This window comes from Plutella xylostella, chromosome 12, assembly GCF_932276165.1.
Source record: "Plutella xylostella chromosome 12, ilPluXylo3.1, whole genome shotgun sequence".
Lineage (NCBI taxonomy): Eukaryota > Metazoa > Arthropoda > Insecta > Lepidoptera > Plutellidae > Plutella > Plutella xylostella.
In genome coordinates this window covers 5,012,053-5,031,072 of record NC_063992.1, presented here as the reverse complement: position 1 = coordinate 5,031,072, position 19,020 = coordinate 5,012,053, and the positions used below count along the sequence as shown (strand labels likewise).

The 19,020-nt window shown below is 39.1% G+C and overlaps 1 protein-coding gene across 1 annotated transcript in view; it reads right to left on the bottom strand.

Annotated features, from left to right (window-relative positions):
* LOC105383569 (progestin and adipoQ receptor family member 3) overlaps positions 1 to 18,491 on the bottom strand; it is a 31,895-nt gene extending 13,404 nt beyond the window's left edge. Inside the window, exons 1-6 of the mRNA XM_038119388.2 lie at positions 18,124 to 18,491; positions 17,665 to 17,876; positions 16,828 to 16,984; positions 12,471 to 12,623; positions 9,337 to 9,525; positions 8,355 to 8,423 (exon numbers count right to left, since the gene is read on the bottom strand). Of these exons, the coding sequence (XP_037975316.1) occupies positions 8,355 to 8,423; positions 9,337 to 9,525; positions 12,471 to 12,623; positions 16,828 to 16,984; positions 17,665 to 17,876; positions 18,124 to 18,195 (852 nt within the window). The 5' untranslated portion in view covers positions 18,196 to 18,491. The remainder of the gene's footprint in view (positions 1 to 8,354; positions 8,424 to 9,336; positions 9,526 to 12,470; positions 12,624 to 16,827; positions 16,985 to 17,664; positions 17,877 to 18,123) is intronic.
* Between the last annotated feature and the right edge of the window lie 529 nt (positions 18,492 to 19,020).

Here is a 19,020-nt window from a genome sequence, read left to right as displayed (position 1 = left end):
GGTATTCGACGCAGCCGGGAAAGTCAAAGACTCGAGCACCGTGCTGCAGTGGCTGCGCAGCGACCCGCGCAGCTACAAGCCGTACGTGGCGCACCGCCTGGGCGAGCTGGACGAGCTGGCCGCGCCCGCCGAGTGGCGCCACGTGCCCTCGCGGCTCAACGCGGCCGACGTGGCCACGCGCCCCGACGCGCCGCCGCTCGCCCTCACTGACGCGTGGTTCCAGGGACCCGCCTTCCTCCGCCGGCCGGAGGAAGAATGGCCTAAGGACCTCAAGACATGCAAGATCGTAGACGAAGCCGCTTGCGAGGAGAGAAATATTAATCTAGTCGTATCACGTGACACTTCAGTCGCCCCAGATGCGTTACGGCTACCTAACGAAAATAATATTTCTAAGTGGACCTGTGGTGTTTGGACCTTTTTGATATAGAAGTTTGTTGAGATGTTTAGGTTGTCTATTACCGAATAGAAGAATGGTGAACAACAAACTCGTATATTATTTCCCTAAATATCACATTGGCGACGAATAAGACCCCACGCGAAGTGTAAATAGTAAATTAATACACATAGCAAGAGCGGAAGGTATACATTATGAGTTCTAGCACATGTATATTCGGTGGTAACCTAAATTTCGACCACGCCTGTCAAGAATGGCAAATTTTCAAAGACCGGTTTGTACAGTTCTGCATAGCAAACGACATTACCGAAGAAAACGATGCAGCAGGCCTTAAAAGGAGAGCCTTGCTGCTGACGGCGCTGGTTGATGATACATACCGGGTCGTAAAAGACTTGGCCTTCCCGACCTTACTAGACAATGTGGAGTACAAGGCGCTTGTAGCATTGCTAGACCTGCACCTGGAGCCAAAGAGGTGCAGCTTCGCAGAAAGGTGCACTTTCTACAAGGCGGAGCAGCGGGCGGGAGAGGGACTGGCCGAGTGGGCGGCTCGAGTGCGGAGGGCGGCGCAGTACTGCGGGTTCGGTACGGAGCTCGACACGGCGCTGCGTGACCGATTCGTCCTCGGACTGGAGGACGCGAAGGAGAAGGAGCGACTGTTCGCGGAGAGTGTGGAGACGCTCACTATGAACAAGGCACTGGAGCTGGCGCAGGGCGTGCGGTGCGCGCGGCAGGCGCTGCGCGGCGCGCGAGGCGCCGGGGAGCCGCCGCAACTGCTCGAGATGCGAGTGGGCAGCGGCGCGGGCCGCGCCACGCCGGCGGCCGCGCCGTCACCCGCCGCGCAGACACGAGCAGGCAGGTGTAAGGTGTGCGGCTACCGGAACCACACGACGGACCAGTGTAGATTTAGTAATTTGATGTGTCAGAATTGCAATAAGAAGGGCCATCTCAGAAGAATGTGCAAGTCTAGGCGGAACAATTTCCTACAGCCGGAGGACAGCGACAGCGACATTGTAGACGGTAAATATTGCGAATTGTTTCACATAAAAACTTATAATGGTGAGCCTATGCGACAGATCGTAGCGATAGCGAGTGAACAGATTTCGTGCGAAGTAGATAGTGGAAGCGCTGTTTCTGTGTTACCTAAAGGGATGTATGATAAGCATTTCAAACATAAATATAAATTGAAGCCGTGTCATATGATACTGAATTGTTACAACGGCACCAAAATAACACCGATGGGCTGTTTACATCTGCCAATATCATTTGACAATTCTGTCAAAACTATTGGCATGTACGTCATTGACACAGATGAAAGACAACCAGTGTTACTAGGGCGGGATTTTATTGGCGCATTCAATTTGAAGTTATGTTCTGAGAACTGCCTTAACATTCAAAGGGGTGACTATGAAACGTACTTAAAAGAGAAATATGAGAAATTGTTTAGGGACGAATTAGGTACGTTCAATAAGCATAAAATAGAAATTAAGATTAAAGAAGGTTCACAGTTTAAGTATTTCAAGCCGCGGCCCGTTCCTCTTGCCTTGAAGGCAAAGGTCGAAGAGGAGCTGAATCGCCTCGTGGAGTTAGGGATTCTGGAAAAGGTTGAGCATTCCGAGATCGCTACTCCTATTGTGCCGGTGTTGCGGCCCGATGGAAATATACGCCTGTGTGCTGACTATTCGGTAACGCTGAATAAAATGGTTTGCATGGATAATTATCCTATTCCTCGCATTGAGGACTTATTTGCAAAGTTGCACGGTGGTCAAGAATTTTCGAAACTTGATTTGTCTCGAGCGTATAACCAACTGGTTCTAGACGATTCAAAGTATTTGACGTGCATTAACACACATAAAGGGTTGTTTTGTTTCAACAGATTGGTGTTTGGTTTAAGCAATGCCCCGTTCATCTTCCAAAGGACGATGGAGACTCTTTTAGGTGATATTGAAGGTGTTTGCATCTTCTTAGACGACATTCTGGTAACTGGGGAAAACAAGAACATTCACCTTAAAAGACTGGAGGAAGTGATGAAAAGACTAGAACAGGCAGGGTTGCGTTTGAAGCAGGACAAATGTGAGTTATTCAAAGAGTCTGTAGAGTATTTGGGATTCTTGATTGACAGACATGGCTTACACAAGTCTCCGAAAAAGGTAGAAGCCATTTTGAACTCTAAAAGTCCCAGGAATGAGAGTGAATTGAAGTCATTCCTAGGTATGGTGAACTATTACCGTTGCTTTGTGCCGAACACTTCAAGTGTTCTGAGTCCGTTGCACGCGCTGTTACAAAAAGGGGTCAAATGGGTATGGGGGAATGAACAAGAAGATGCATTTCAAAGAATTAAAACTGAATTAGCATCGGATCAAGTTCTTGCTCATTACAACCCCGAATTACCGACCATAGTGACGTCAGACGCGAGTCCGCACGGGCTGGGCGCGGTGTTGGCGCAGCGGCAGCCGGACGGCACGGAGAGGGTCGTTGCTTACGCTTCGCGTTCGCTTTCTAAAGCGGAGTGTAACTATGCCCAGATTCAGAAAGAAGCAACAGCCATAGTGTTCGCAGTGAAAAAGTTTCACCATTACCTTTATGGACGTGGAGAGCCGTTTGTTCTGAGGACTGATCACAAACCGTTGATCACCATATTCGGTAACAAAAAGGGCGTACCGGAATTAGCGGCGAACAGGTTGCAGCGGTACGCATTGTTCTTGACGGCTTACAATTTCGAGATAGAGTACGTTAGAAGCCAGGATAATGTTGCTGATTTTCTCTCTCGAGCAATAGGTAGCTACAAAGATGATAACTCCGAAAATAATGAAACGGGACTGTATATACATTTTATGTCGGATTCTTTATTGAAACCGATCACAATAGCTGATGTAAAAATTGAAACCAGCCGAGACCCAGTTTTGATTAAAGTGTCGAACTGTATTAGGAATGGATGGCCTGCCAAATGTAATGATGATGATTTGAGGCCATACTATAGGTGTAGATTAGAACTGTCTCGAGAGAACGATTGCATTATTAGGGGCCATAAATTGGTTATACCTAGTAAATTTCGTAAACAGTTACTAGATGAACTGCATAGCTCTCATTTTGGTGTAGTGAAAAGTAAAACAGAGGTAACTTTTGTATCGGTGACTATGTTTTGGCTAAATGTTTTTTTAATAATGGTAATAGGACTGAATGGAAACTGGGCAAGGTTGAAGAAAAGATAGGTGCCATGATGTATATAGTGTACATAGGAGATTTAGATGTGAAAGTTAGAAAGCATGTTGATCACCTCCTGAAATATAAGGGTATTGTGGAAGATGATGATGATGTGCCATATTATGACTGCACCGATGTTACTGCTGGCACTTCTATAGAGGGGGAGGAGAGTAGGGGCGAGGCTGCTCCTCAGCCACCAGTGGGTGACAGTGGTCGGCCAGTACGTTCCACTAGGAATCCGAATCCTAGATATAAGTAAAGTATAATAAGAAGGAAATATTTTATGTAAATAATTATTTGATTTTGTTTTGTTATTGAGTTATTACTTTAGTTGAATTAATGTGTAAGGATGTATTGATTTTTAAGTTGCTTATATTGTTTTGTAAATAGTAGGGGAGGAATGTGGTGTTTGGACCTTTTTGATATAGAAGTTTGTTGAGATGTTTAGGTTGTCTATTACCGAATAGAAGAATGGTGAACAACAAACTCGTAGGTATATTATTTCCCTAAATATCACAGGACCACTCTATTGCGAAGTACTGCACGAATTCTATTGTTATTTAGAAGACCGAAGGGTGATTATTGCCTAGACATGGATTTAATGCGGAAAGCTGAGACTTTAGTCATACGCAAAGCGCAACAAGATGCCTTTGGTCAAGAAATCGAATGTCTTCGGAACAATAAACCTTTGCCATCTAACAGTCGGCTGATGAAACTGACTCCATATCTAGATGACGACGGGTTACTTCGTGTAGAAGGTCGAATCCACAAAGTGACAGGTGTGAGTACTTCGACCACGCGCCCCGCCATCCTCGACGGCAAGCACCGGGTGGCGCAGCTGCTGGTGGAGCACGAGCACCGGCGCGCGCTGCACGGCGCCCACGAGCACGTCGTGAACGAGCTGCGCCAGCGCTACTGGGTGGTGAAGCTGCGCAGCGCCGTGCGCGCCGCCGCCGCGCGCTGCCCGCTCTGCCGCCGCCGCCGCGCCGCGCCCGCCGCCCAGCGCATGGGGCCGCTGCCCGCAGCGCGCCTGCAGCACCACAGGCGACCTTTCAGCTGCACAGGGATCGACTATTTTGGTCCGATGGAGATAACAGTAGGCCGCAAGAGACAGAAGGTCTATGGTGTGTTATTTACATGCCTCACCATCCGCGCTATTCATATTGAGTTAGCTGAGAGCCTCACAACTGATAGCACAATAATGGCCCTGCGAAGAATGATTGGCCGCAGGTCCACACCGAGCGTAATCTGGTCCGATAACGGGACCAACCTTCGAGGATGTGATGCGGAACTACGCCAGAGTATACGGGAGCTGAACACCAAGAAGCTACGCGAAGATGGCCTCAGCAGAGGCATAGAGTGGAGGTTCATTCCACCAGGTGCGCCTGAGATGGGCGGCGCCTGGGAGAGGATGATACGAACAGTAAAAACAGCCTTGAAAGTTGCGTTAAAGGAACGCGCTCCACACCGAGAGACACTATCAACCCTGTTGGTTGAAGTGGAAGGGCTAGTCAATAGTCGTCCGATCACTCACGTATCCACGGATCCCAACTACCCGGAAGCCCTAACTCCGAATCATTTTTTAATCGGAACTTCTTGTAACGGCCCAGCTTTCGGCAAATACGATGACGGCGACCTCTGTCTTAGGAAACAGTGGCGTATAGCGCAGCGTCTAGCTGATATGTTTTGGAGTAGGTGGATAAAAGAGTATCTTCCAACTCTGTTACCTAGGCAGAAATGGCAAACTGACGAAAGAGCGTTGCGAGTTGGAGATTATGTTGTATTGGTAGATACTAAAGTAGACCGTGGTTGTTGGCGCCACGGAGTAGTGAGCGCGGCGCTCGCCGGCGCCGACGGCCGCGTGCGCGTGGTGGACGTGCGCACGCGCGCCGGCGTGCTGCGCCGCCCCGCCACGCGCGTCGCCTTGCTCTCACCTATTGATTCGTAGTGCTGTTAACTCATATAATTATTTTGTTGTTTGTATAAACTTAAAGTAAGATTTATAAGTACATTTGTTGGTATTCGTCAATCAGCACTAGGGGGCGGTATTGTAGGCGACGCATTTATGATTTAAATAATTTTATAAATATTCACTGAACATGTACAAACGTATAACACCTGATTGTGTCAAAATCATTACATGTGCTGCCATCTATTATTTTTTGTGCGCAAATAAAGGCGGCGGTAGTGGAAGCGCGCCGCGATTTTAATAAAATAACTACCCTTTTTTTTAGTCCGTAACTAGCAGCATCACCATACGCTTGCACCGCCGTCGCATAACCGAATTTCGAGTGTTTTTCTTGTACATCCCCTACAGTACCTATATTCTTTGAATTTAGTGGCAACTGTGGCTACTGAATCAGGCTCAGAAGGGCTAGTACGGGGCGCATTTAAGTCGTGACAAAAGTTCTACGTCGTCGCGCTCGCTCTTGAGGCTGCGCGATGTGAGTGAGCGCGATGCATAACTTATATCACGTCTTAATCTAGCCAAGATTGACGCTTTTTCATGCTGCTACAGGAATTTTTTGTAAACTCGACACAACGCTGGCTTAAATAAATGAGTGAAATCGGGAAAGGCAAAACCCGGAATAGAGTGAATTTGAGACGATGGTCAGCCAGAAAAGAAGCATGTAATAGGTAAAGAGATTCTTGGCATGCATATTCTTTGAAATCAATCAAATATGATATTACTAAAAAGCCTGTAACGCGACAAGAAGCGGCGGGAATACTTTCGAATTTGGAGAAACTGGAAACGGCTGTAATGGTAGTTATATGTAGATAATGTGGAATTTTGTCATATGTACTAAGTAAATCAGTGATATTTTTGGACCAAACAGTCACTTAGGTCTACCAAGAATTCGCAGTTTGAAGCTTAATATTTCGCAAACCAGTCACTGAATAAAAACATGGTTTAAGAAGACCTTTGATATTTTTGAAAAACCTGTACGAAAAAAAATCATCCCTATTTTACATGTAGGTAACATTCTTTTTTCATTAATTTATTTTAACAGTTTGTCGATGCCATACATTTGTACAAGGTGGGTCAAAAGAAGTCATCCTATCTTGATTGGCACTAATTTTTTTCTAAATGAAAAACTTCGATTCTTTTTTTTTATTAACTATGTTTATTTGAACATTTAAAATTTTATTGGTAAAGTCTAGAAGATGATATTGGCCAAATGGGCGCCGTCACAATTGATTGCCCTACGGGCTCCTTTTATGGCATTTCTCATCAATGGACAACATTTCATTTTCTTTACCCTATATTTTTATTAGCTATTCGGAAAGTTTATAGAAAATTAGTGAACCCGTATTTTTTTATTTTGTATATACATTAATTTTTGCATGTTATTTTTAACTTTAAAGTTAATTATTTTAAAACCGGAAGTGACGTCACATATTAGGCTCAATTTTATTTTTGTCTATTGCCTGAGTCTCGAAAAAAAACATAAATGACACTGACAAGTGACATTTAAACTTTGTTTACATGCCAACCAACAAATGGGTCATTTTCAAATGACATTGATATTTCTGATGATGGAAAGTAGGTACTTATCATGTAAAAAAATAAGCAGAAGCATTTGTTCAACTGTGTAGGCGGTGGCATGCTCTGGGACATATTATATAGAGGTCATCTCTTAATAATAAATAAAAAAAATAGTCAGAAAGTGTCAGAACAGAATTAATGAAAATGACCCAAATAAACAACAACGTCACGATAAAACGTCAACGTCAATCAAAAATGAAAGTGACAGTTACTTTGTTTTTAAATCTATGGGCTTTGATCATCAAAATGCATCGCACCTGATGCATGACGTCATCAGCACTTTTTTACTATTTTATGATTTTCTCGAAAATGATTCATCCAAAAAATACAAAAACATTTTTTTTGTGGCCTTTAGAGCTAAATCTCGAAATGGTTTTCGATTTATAGCAGCTTTAGTTTTTTGAAATGTTGTCCATTCAGCGAGACCTTCGGGCGAGAAATTCTCGCACTCGTGTCGAATGTTGTCCTTAAGGGCTTCTAGAGACACGGGCTTACTCACATTAACACGGGTCTTGAAAAAACACCCACAAAAACTGTCTGAAACGGTTAAATCGGGCGATATTGCGGGGAAAAATGACATATAAAACGAAAAAAAAAGGCGACCCGAAAACTGAATATACAAAATTATTTGGCGTTCTTGGGAAGTGTGGCTTCCATGGCTTGTCAACTTGTATTCTGCATTTGTCTAGTCCACCAATATCAAAACAAATTTGAAATTGGCGGTCATTTGTACAAAAGAGAGCAATTTCCAATAGGGTGATTACTTTTGGCCCACCTTGTATATCTTTGCGAAATGTCAGCTTTGATATTTTTACCCGTTCCTGAGAAAAAGACAGCCGGACAACAAAGTGATCCTATGAGGGTTTCTTTTTTCCTTTTGAGGTACGGAACCTTAAATAAGATTTGATGAAACATTTGAAGTTGGTGACAGATAGACATAGAAATATCCACATCATTAAGTTTACAATCATACTAATAACGGGATTAAACTAACAAATTAAATTTCAGAAGTCAGTAGGGGCGGCAAAAATTGAATGGCCTACGGGCGGCAAATTTGTAAATCCGCCACTGGATATGCCGTCATTAACGTACGGTTTTCGATTTTCGTATTTAACGACGGAACGTGTTAGAGAGTAGCCCTCCAGACACGTGGCGTGGACTGAGTATTTATTGATGTACTTATATCTACGTAAAAAACATTGCAATATTTACCTTGAAGGCGTAAATAGCGAAGGCAGTGCCGCTTATCACGTACATTCCGATAACTCGAGGGAAAAACATCTGAAATAAATTATAATTCCTTTTTAACAGTAAATTAAAAGAAATTCAGTACAAAATATTGTACAACATGTACATAGGTAGGTATATTTTTATGGTATCTATGGGCCTTAGTTGCCTGAAAATAAATTATTATTATTATGATTATTTTAATCACGGTTATCTTGTATTTAGCAAAAATAAGCCAACCTTGATTCAGATTCATTTATTGTGATGAGGATTACGCGGCTGATAAATGCCATAGGTATAATTCATCATGAAAACCGATAAATATGTATAATTATAACGAACATTAGTGATATTATAACGACTTTCTTAAAAATACCTAAATAACTAGGCACTAATGAAAATACAAAAAAAATATCATCATCATCATCACGACCCATTACGTCCCCACTGCTGGGGCACGGGTCTCCTTCCAATGAAGGAAGGGTTTAGGCCTAGTCTATATGATGGACTTTTATTACTAAGTATTAACTAAATCGGGGGAAAATTCTACATTTGAATTGATTGAATTTGAAATGTTTGTTCACAATAGAAGTTCATCAGTGGAGCCCTAGCATCAGCCCTATTTACATACATTGACGTTGAAATTGAACGCGTAAAATTAAATATTCATTGCTAATTTGTTACACATGTTTGTTTAAGTCAGTGTATACCTATTATGCACCTGCTAATCAACGACATTGCTGAATATTTCAACAGTGAATTAAACTCTTCTATGAACAAGCTGAACGCGTACTAACTATGGAGAGAGAGATAACGAAAACATTTTTTCGCGAATTTCCAAAACGCATAGAACAAAACTTCTTTAGAATTACCCCCTGAGTCACCCCTTTCGGCTTAGTATACCGTTTTTGCAACACCCTGTATACAATATAACTAATAAACACTTTAACAGCCGAAAATCACCCACCTGCACCATAGGGTTATCGAACCCTCCCATGGCATACGTCCAGTGGAATGTAGGCAGCACCCCGTACGCCGCCCAGCCGATGAAGATGGACATCTTGACGGGGTAGGGAACACAGAGCCGCGGGATCTGCACCACCATCGCGCCTATGAAGATCAGCGTCACTGATGCCATGTAGAAGGCTTTCAGCTCCTGTAATGAAGGGTATAGGGTGGGTTAGTTGGTGATGTTTTATATTTGTCATTATGATTATTTATTGTAATCGAATCAATGATTAATGAAGGGGCAAATTGGTGGCGGACGATATGTTTTTATGTCGCAATTGATTTTCATGTATTTCTATTGATCAAGATGTCGCTAGCCGCCATTATTAATGATAGAAATACTGAAACGTTGCGACATCGCCCCGTGTTAGTGATTGTAGGGATTGCTAGTAACCTTAGAAGCTATCATACATTACTGTGGACTGACTGTCGGAGCTATGATATTGGAAATCTTTGGATGGCCAGGAAAAAAATATAAGAATTTAATAAAGAATCAATAAGCATATCATTAAGTACAACGTACAACCCAGTTAATTTAAATTATTGATATAGGTCGTAATAAATTGTAAATATAAAGTTGACCAAGTCGGAATTTGGGCCACCCAGAACAAAACAAATTAAAATAATATACTTATTCATTTGGTATCATGGAAAGTCACTTGAGAATCCTTGAAAACCTCATTTCAGATAATAGTTATTAGGGTAGTAGTATATAATTATTTCGGTCACTGTATAAGAAAAACATAAGTTCAGACAGTGCTTCTACTATCCTTACTAGTTTTACTTCGGTTAGCAAGCTACAGTGGACAGTGGATACCTACCTGTTCCACTTATCATTCATTACTATCTTGCCGGCTAGACTGTATTATACTTCAAGCAACAATTAGACAAATTAGCAATACCTAGTTAGGTATTCTAATAACCGGCCCCGGAAGGTCATTATTTCATTAACACGTAACAATAGGTAATCATCGTCGTAAGAATTATGAATATACTTTTTATAAATCTCACCTAAAGTGTTATTATGTCTAAATTTATTGCTAAGTAATTGGTTCTCAATCTATATATTCTAAATTATCTTATTTTATTAATCAGCTTCGTATACTTATCCCCAAAAAACATACAAGTAGCTAGTAAAACCAATTGCAAATTTGTCTACCTCAACTTAGGTCATCAACATTTTCCATACGTTGTGAATCGTGTATGTAGTTGCACGTACGTATTTCTTTATTCACGTCACATTCTACATACGCAATCTAATTATCGATACGCAAACAGAATTACTACACAAGGTCACAATTGTAGTGTAGGCCTACATAGGAAGTTTACCGTGTCAAAGTTGGTATGAGTAATAAGAAATGATTACAATAGGTAACTTAATTATGATAATAATTATGATATGCATTTTATACAGCATATAAACAGCTGTTGTTGTTGTTAAATAGCAACTGAAATGTATGAAACAGCAGTGATTTTTATTCGCGATTTCATAGTCGATCTTGCAGTTGATTTTATAGTCTCTATCTATAGCATACTATGTTTATATGTCTGTATGTATCCGTGAGATACTTACTTAAATTATTTTCCAATTCATCAATGGAACCAGAAAAAACTAACTACAAATGCATCAATAGAACCAGAAACAACAAACTATACAATGACATAAGTAAATATAGGTCCATCTAGAATCTATCTATCATCGATTATAATTAGCAATAGAATATGCTAAACACAGTCCATTGATGCGTCCACTCTCGCAATAACATTTGTAACTGCACTCGGCTGGTCGCTAGCACGCTATGCATACTGATCCGATGGGTTTCATCATGGCAACACCTACGTTGGTTCATACTGACATTATTAGTATAATTATTAGCTTATAAAGCAATCGTGTATTTTCAGGATGCTATACCCAGTGAGGTTTTATAATATAAACGCATGTAAAATCTTCACCATCAGCATTATCATCCCTTTATCGTCCACTCTGCTGGGCATAGGCCTCTTGCAAGGACTGTCACAAGACTCTGCCCTCGACCTTCCTCATCCAGCAGCTGACTAACGTCAACGGTCCAGCGTACATAATTTAAAATAAGAATAGGAATATAATTACATTAAGTATTTATTTTGGTGGCTAAAATATGTATGACCTGTATTTGACTGAAATTACAAAACAAAGAAATTATTATAATTTAGGTTTCTTTTAAAACACGACCACCTACATTTAAAAAAATATAAAATGTATTTTTTTTAAGGACAACCTATGCCCTGTAACATTAATCTAATTATTAAAGACTACTTTTATTTGACCATCGGTATCCATCGTTGTCGTTGGTCAAGTTTAACTGAACAAACAACATACATATTTACATAACAGCAGCAGTCACTCACATCTCACATCCCATAAAGCCCGAATTGTAACAAATTGGATAACGGGTCCGGAGCCGGAGCATTTTGAACACATCATTCTAGAACAGGTTTTGTCGGAGCAACTTGTTCATAATAAATAATAATACACTTCACACAACTAGTTTACAATGGGGCGATCCCCGCTACGGTATCTTCAATCTTCACACGTCAATGGCTGTAAATGATCGTTGGTTAGAAGCGTATAACATTAACAACCTCTATTTACAAAATGTATTTATCCCTACAGCATATTATTGTGTAAGGATATATTTTTCAACAGAACAAGAACTGAAAATTAATTTCATTCTTCACTACTTCGCACTCTTAAAACATTATTAGCAATACAATCCAACGTTTTTATCTTATGAATGTCTCATGATCTGTGTTCATCATGGTCACTAACTCAGTAACAGATCATTCATGTCGTACTGTCATGCAGTGGATGATAGTCATACGCCTCTCCCTAGAAGCGCCGTAGCACTCACTGCTCGGCCTTTCTTTCAGCCACAAGCGAGCTCCGGGCTGGAGGGCGTTCCACGCTATGTTTGTGCTTCTTTTATACAATAAACGTGGAAGATTGTACACACGGCAACGTCAAATGGTTGGCAGGGCACATATGGATATTTAGTTTTATGATACATGACATGTAGTAGGTTGAGACTGTACAATGTACAGTCCGATACTCACGGCATGGCACCAGAACGCGTAGTACACGCCGGACGTGTAGATGGCCAGCAGCGACAGCGCGATGCCGAACAGGTCGTACATGAGGAACGCGTTGTAGTCCGTCTCCGAGCGGCACGAGAACGTGTGGTACATGGCTGAAGAGGCCATGCAGATCTGGAAGAGGAAAAGATGCCGTTAGGAGATAGATAGCGGTGGTAGCTCAGTCGGGAAACTGCCGCCCCTGACGTGAACTAATAAGATCTTTCGAATCTAAGTAAGTACACTGTATCACTCTTACGGTGAAGGAAAAAAACGTGAGGAAACATGAGTTTTTAGCCTGTACTCGTATGTAAGTATGTGTGATTAGGAAGAGAGTTGAGAGAGATTCGGAGTGGACCTTGACTTTTTTGCCTTCTACCTACTTATATTTTTTAAACTCCCCGTATTTTTGTAATTTAGATTTCACGTCTCTATCGTCGATTTTATTGCTATAAATTTTATATCACAACTTCGAGTACTAAATGACTATGACGCCTCAAGCATAGCCTTTGTGAATACCACAACAAAGTGCCTTCGTGGCTTTGAGGTTTATTTCATACCTACGGCTATTTACTACTTAGGTACTCATAAAATAACTTCGTAGGTACACTCAAGCTAGAACCATTGGACAATAAGTTGAAGGAATCAAAATAGTTACTAAAATGCTCAAAGTTAATCTTAGTTTTTTTTTCTTCTTAGCTCACCGATAGAAGAGAAAGTTAATATGTTATTTTTGATTAGGATTAGCTTCTATAATAATCAAATTAATCATTGATCAGATTAACATCAATATGAAAATGTTTTGCACATTCAGACGCCAGTGACATAATAATTATGTGAAGTACTTAATAATTATTCTTGATAGATAGATAGATAGATAGATAATTCTTTATTGCACACAAACACAGAAATTACAATAGAATATGCACAACATAGACGGTACAAATGGCGGCCTTATTACTAAGAGTAATTTCTTCCAGACTACCTCGGAGGAGAGAAATTATACAAAAGAAAAGGGGAAAGTGCAAAAAATTACAAACATAACTTATAAAAGGAAAAATTAACAATTATATAAAAAAATGATACCTAATCTATACCTAGTAATAGGTAATATAAACTACAATATATAATATATTATATATTTAAAAGTATATAATATATATACATACTTTTAAATATATAATATATTATAAATAAATATTATTCTGGCAAAGATAATAATTTATTGTAGTGCTTATTCAGCAGGGATTTAAATGATGCTAGCGAAGGCGCAAGTCTGATATGTGTGGGTAAATCATTCCACAACAATGTGGCCTGGACAGTAAAAGATTCACTGTAGAATTTAGTTTTATGTTCAGGGATGTTCAGCCTGAGATTCTGCGATGAACGAAGGGTACAGCTGTGGGTAGAGCAACGCATCCCAAAACGCTCCTTCAGGTATGCTGGGGTACATGGATTGAACAGTACAGAGTAAAGAAGTGAAAGAATGTGGGTATTCCGGCGAAAGCGAATTGGGAGCCACTTGAGTTTAGTACGGTATTCGGAGATGTGGTCATATTTTCTTACGCCAAATATGAACCGTATACAAAAGTTTTGAAGACGCTCAAGTTTGTTTAGTTGCTATGCTGATATGCAGGTATACTAGTATAATCTCAGCTAAAGTTCCCATAATAATAATAGATTTGTTGACATCGCTAGTCGTCGCGATACTTGTAACTTATACATAATTAATAAGTGTTCGATTTCTGCTACGCTATCTAGCGTTAGACTTTCTTTTAAAAGAAAACACTGAAATATTAGATCAATAACTTCTAGGAACTTCTAGTAATAACCCGTGTAATTCCAATTAAGTATAAAAAATGAAGGTAACTAGTGTATAGTGTACCCAGAATACCAACTATGTAGTTTCGGATATATTTTATAAATAAAGTATAAGTAATTATAGTATAGATATGAAAATAGAGCCATATAATTTCTTACGGCGCAAATATGAGTAGGTATAGCCTATACAATACTATACATGTATACATCTACAGACATCACGTAATAAGAAGTAAATGCCTAATTTGGAGAGAGCTAGTTATATTTATTTTGGCAGATTGGATGATGATGTCCTATTATTATGTAAGTATTGTTAAGAAGAATGCTGTACCTATGAATACCTGTCTGAGGCTACTTACTTAACGGATGAATCGCATAAAATTCAACATTTTTTTATCAAAATGTGATGCAGAATGTTAACCGATTATGACAGTTAATAACTTGCACTTTCCTCGTCAAGAACGCCTCTATTATCAGAGAAAGTTTTTGGGTCAAATGTCTGCATTTACAACTTTGTAACTGTACTCGTGAGTTCTAAGTGTATATTTTTTAATAATACAGTAGAAAATATTTAATTCAATGTAAATATAACCTTCACCTATCATGTTTATAACATACCTACACTACATAGTAAAAAATCTTCGGGGACTATTTTCAAAACTAATATCCCTAGTACTATCCTAAGTACCTATTTTTTAAGGTTTTAAGTTTTATTTAACCTTTTGTCTTAGTTGTGTTATAAAACGTTACATAAAAAAATATTAGCTTCCGTAACTCAGTGCACTCATTTGAATTACAAATAGACGAATATAACATTAGGCAAACGGCTTTAGCCCCATTATTATTCAATGTAACTATGTCATGCTCTTTATTTTACTAGCTAGATTAAAGTGTAAGTTAACTTTTTTTTTAATTATAAATACCTATATTCAGACAAATAGTATACAAATACTGGGACATTCTATAAAATCTATCAACCTGAATTTTAAACCGAAAGCTAAAGCTAAAGGTTATTAGCAACTAGTATTAGGTAATTCATTATCTTTCGACTAAATGTTCAATTTTTTTTTACAGAATTTTGTTATTAATCATGGTCATCATCATCAGCCAATAATCGTCCACTGCTGGTCACAGGCGTCTTCACTCAAGGCTCACATCCCTCTGTCCTCATACTCCTCACCCGTATCGTAGGTACCCCGGACCAGAAGAATGGAGGGAGTCGAACCCTAACGTAGCCAATCTTCTACAATCAGGTGAAAATAATGTTCAAGTCGTGGTTTCTATAAGTAATTTGTAATTTAATTAAACATTTAGTCCAAATAAGTCCTCAGAGATTACGGGGTTAATGTCCGATTCAAGTTCAAATTAAACTTTATGCGTATGCGCACATAATAACGAGTCCTGCAACTGACAAGTTTCTTATTTATTAAAGTAGCTGTATAATACGGAGTTTCCTCTATTACTGGCAACTAGTGGCATGTACTTTCACTAGTGCGCCGCTATAAGATGAGGTTCGGAGAAAAGGAGGTCGCATAAAACTTTCAACCCACCTAGCAAAACGCATTGACCGAATGTGAACTTTAGTGCTTTGAGATAAGAATTTTGGCAATGGCACAGTGTCTATTGGTCAGATGCGTTTCGTAATGACCACGACATCACTCAAGCACAGTCAATGGTGGTGGTATGTTGGATAACTTATGAATTTAATAATGAGCCTAATCGGTTTGTGTTACTTTTGGAATTTAAGCGCATTGGTCTAATTCCATACAGGTACTTTTGTTTGACCATTGAAGTAAAATAAAGAAAAATAAGACAAAGGTATCATTATCAGTGGCTAGATCGAAAAAACCTGGCTTGGTGAAAGTAAAACACTTTAGCAGAAAATCTTAACATGCTCCGATAAGTCCATAACAATACCAACTCACGATAGTAAAGTAACAATCCGTCACTTATTCTACTAGCTAGATGACTTGTAGGTACAATTACAGTACCAGCATGCAGCTAATCTCAGCCAGCATTTGTAAAAACTACATAGATAGGTTGGGTTCTCATTTTGATGCATTATCGATTTATCGCTTGGTTAATTAGCTTATAAAATACCTTCGTTCATACGCAAAAGCGGATGAGAAGGTGCATACAAAGGTCGTTTACCCTTTCACTGTTGTCGAACTACATAGAATCGGAGTATTTCCTAGTAGGTACCTACTCACAACTACCCTTTTAATATTTTATTTTTGGTAAGATTGTTGGGCATATTTTACGCTTTGGTGCTGTGCGTAACTAGTTATAAAGCGAATTCAAGGCAATTCAAAATGTAGGAATATTATCAGCCATACAAGTTTTTTTTAAGTATCGATCAGCCCCGGAAATGTTAGTGATCAGAACAGGAAGGAGCGACTACATAAAATTAAGAAATGCATATTGAAATGTATATATATTACCATCCGTAGGTACCTATTTCGCCAAAAAACTGTCAGACAGATAATTAAAATGAATACAAAATAGATAATTAACTTACCAGGAAGCACGACAGTAGTATGGCAGCCACAAACTTGTCTACTGAAGTCGCGTGGATGTTAATGATGAGAAGATCGTTAATAGTTAACCCGAGGATTAGCATGAACCCAAACAGGTGTGTCCATATGTTCATTGTTTCGTTTGTCCACCAAAAAATGCTGAAAGAGAAAAAAATACTAATTATGCTCTCCAACGAAATACCTACCTTGGATAATAGAAAAAAGATAAGAAATCTTGATAAGTATATAGTAAAATAGATAAATCTTTGCATAGATATTCTAACTTTTGATACAAAAGTATTTGTCTAGTACTTAAGCAAAATGGCATATTGTGGCAGGTTTAACATAGATTAAAATATGTTTAGATTCATCTAGTGCAGTCAACAAAGTAGGTGAATAAACATGTTAATTTACTTTCATTCATGTTGAAATCACAACAACAAGAATGTTATTGGATGTTTCTGTTTGTGGTCACTGATCAGTGTTCATTTTCTTTCCAAACAAACAGAGGGAGTTTGCTGAAGCCATAACAAGTATCATTTTCATTGTCGCTAAGACTAAAGCCAAAACAAAATGATTGTTTCTGTCGAAAGGGAAAAAAAGGATCAAGGTACTTACTTACAGGAAACTTGGTTTAGTTAGTGTATGTTTTTAGGTTTCAGTCTTCATTTCAATATTTTAATTTAGTAGGTATAAAAGATTTGCAATTTGTTCTAGATCAAGGGCTTGCTTACTGGCTTTTTTCATCAGTGATATATTGAAGACATTGAAGTCTACAATCTAAGTTATGAGTATTTATAAATAAAAACTACATAAGAAAAAAGTTTTAGAATACACACCTCTCCCAGCATAATTTAGTGGGCAACAGTTTCCGATATCCGTCTCGGATGAACGGGTTGTGCTGGAGGTACTCAGGGGCCTGCTCGTACTTCAGCAGCTGTCTGTAGCTGAGGTACTCCAGGTCCTGCTTCGTCAGGTTATTGTTGTCCTCTTCTAACTTCTTGCCATTTCGGAGACGGCAATAGTCCTGTTCTGTCTCGCATTCTTGCTCCTGAAATTACATTGTATGTTACTAGTTGTCAGGTGGAAACATGTTGATTTTAGAATGATTATGATTTCTTAATGCATGAATGTGTCTACTTTTTAACTATGAAGGTAGATTTCTAAAATAATTTAGAAAGGGTCTATTAAATGCACATAGTATTAAAATTCTAATTCAAATGTTTTCAGTGAAAAATTTGTAAATAGTTAATATAAATAGGACGCTGTAAAGTAATACAATATTTCTTTTAACTTACTTTTTCAATGGACATAAATTGAACCAACTCGGCGGGGCATTCATTGACTTTCTCAGTCATTGTTAGAGTCATGATGCCGTTTAAATGTAGCCTAACTTAAATTCAGTAGTTTCAGCACATAATCAAATAATATCACTAACACAAAACTTCGTAATAAAATGAAAACGATGAACGCTGACCCACTGACAATATTATCCCAAAGAGATATATATTATTAGACCTTTCGGTAAGGCACTTGTGGCACAACATACATTTAATATTAGTTAATATATTTTATTAAAGTGATTCCAAACTTATTCATAATATTTAACAATATTATTTAAATTTAACTTGATCCGCACGCAACTCATAGCAAAGTTGGTGACAGACTAAATTTCACAGATTAACAAAATAATGAAGTATGACATGACATTGACATGACCATTGACAGTTATAAACCATAGATTTGGCACAGACACTGACAGACACAGACCAAATATACCGTTTGCACTCTTGCATGTACAAGTTGTAACAATAATAATAATAGAAAAAGCATACACCTCCTTTTTTCGAAGTCGGTTAAAAATACAAACCGTTTGTTGTGTGTGTGTTTGTACCGTCAGTGCGTGTAACGAAATGCTTTCATTACCTCAATGCCCAGAATAATAAAGGCCGCAGGGGCAATAGCTGCAACTTTGTAGCTATAACTTGCATTTTTTTTGCTCAGTGTCTAAACCACCTAAACCATCGGAGTAAATAAAATTACTTATGCACACTCATGTCGCTGTTTTTGTTCTATGCCCCTTCGGGAATACAGGGAGAAAGTGTAAAAACTAACCCCTGCTTTAATTTTTACTGCGAAGAAGTAATTTACGGTGCTCACATTTCTGCACGAGTACTTTCACCTCACTGATGATG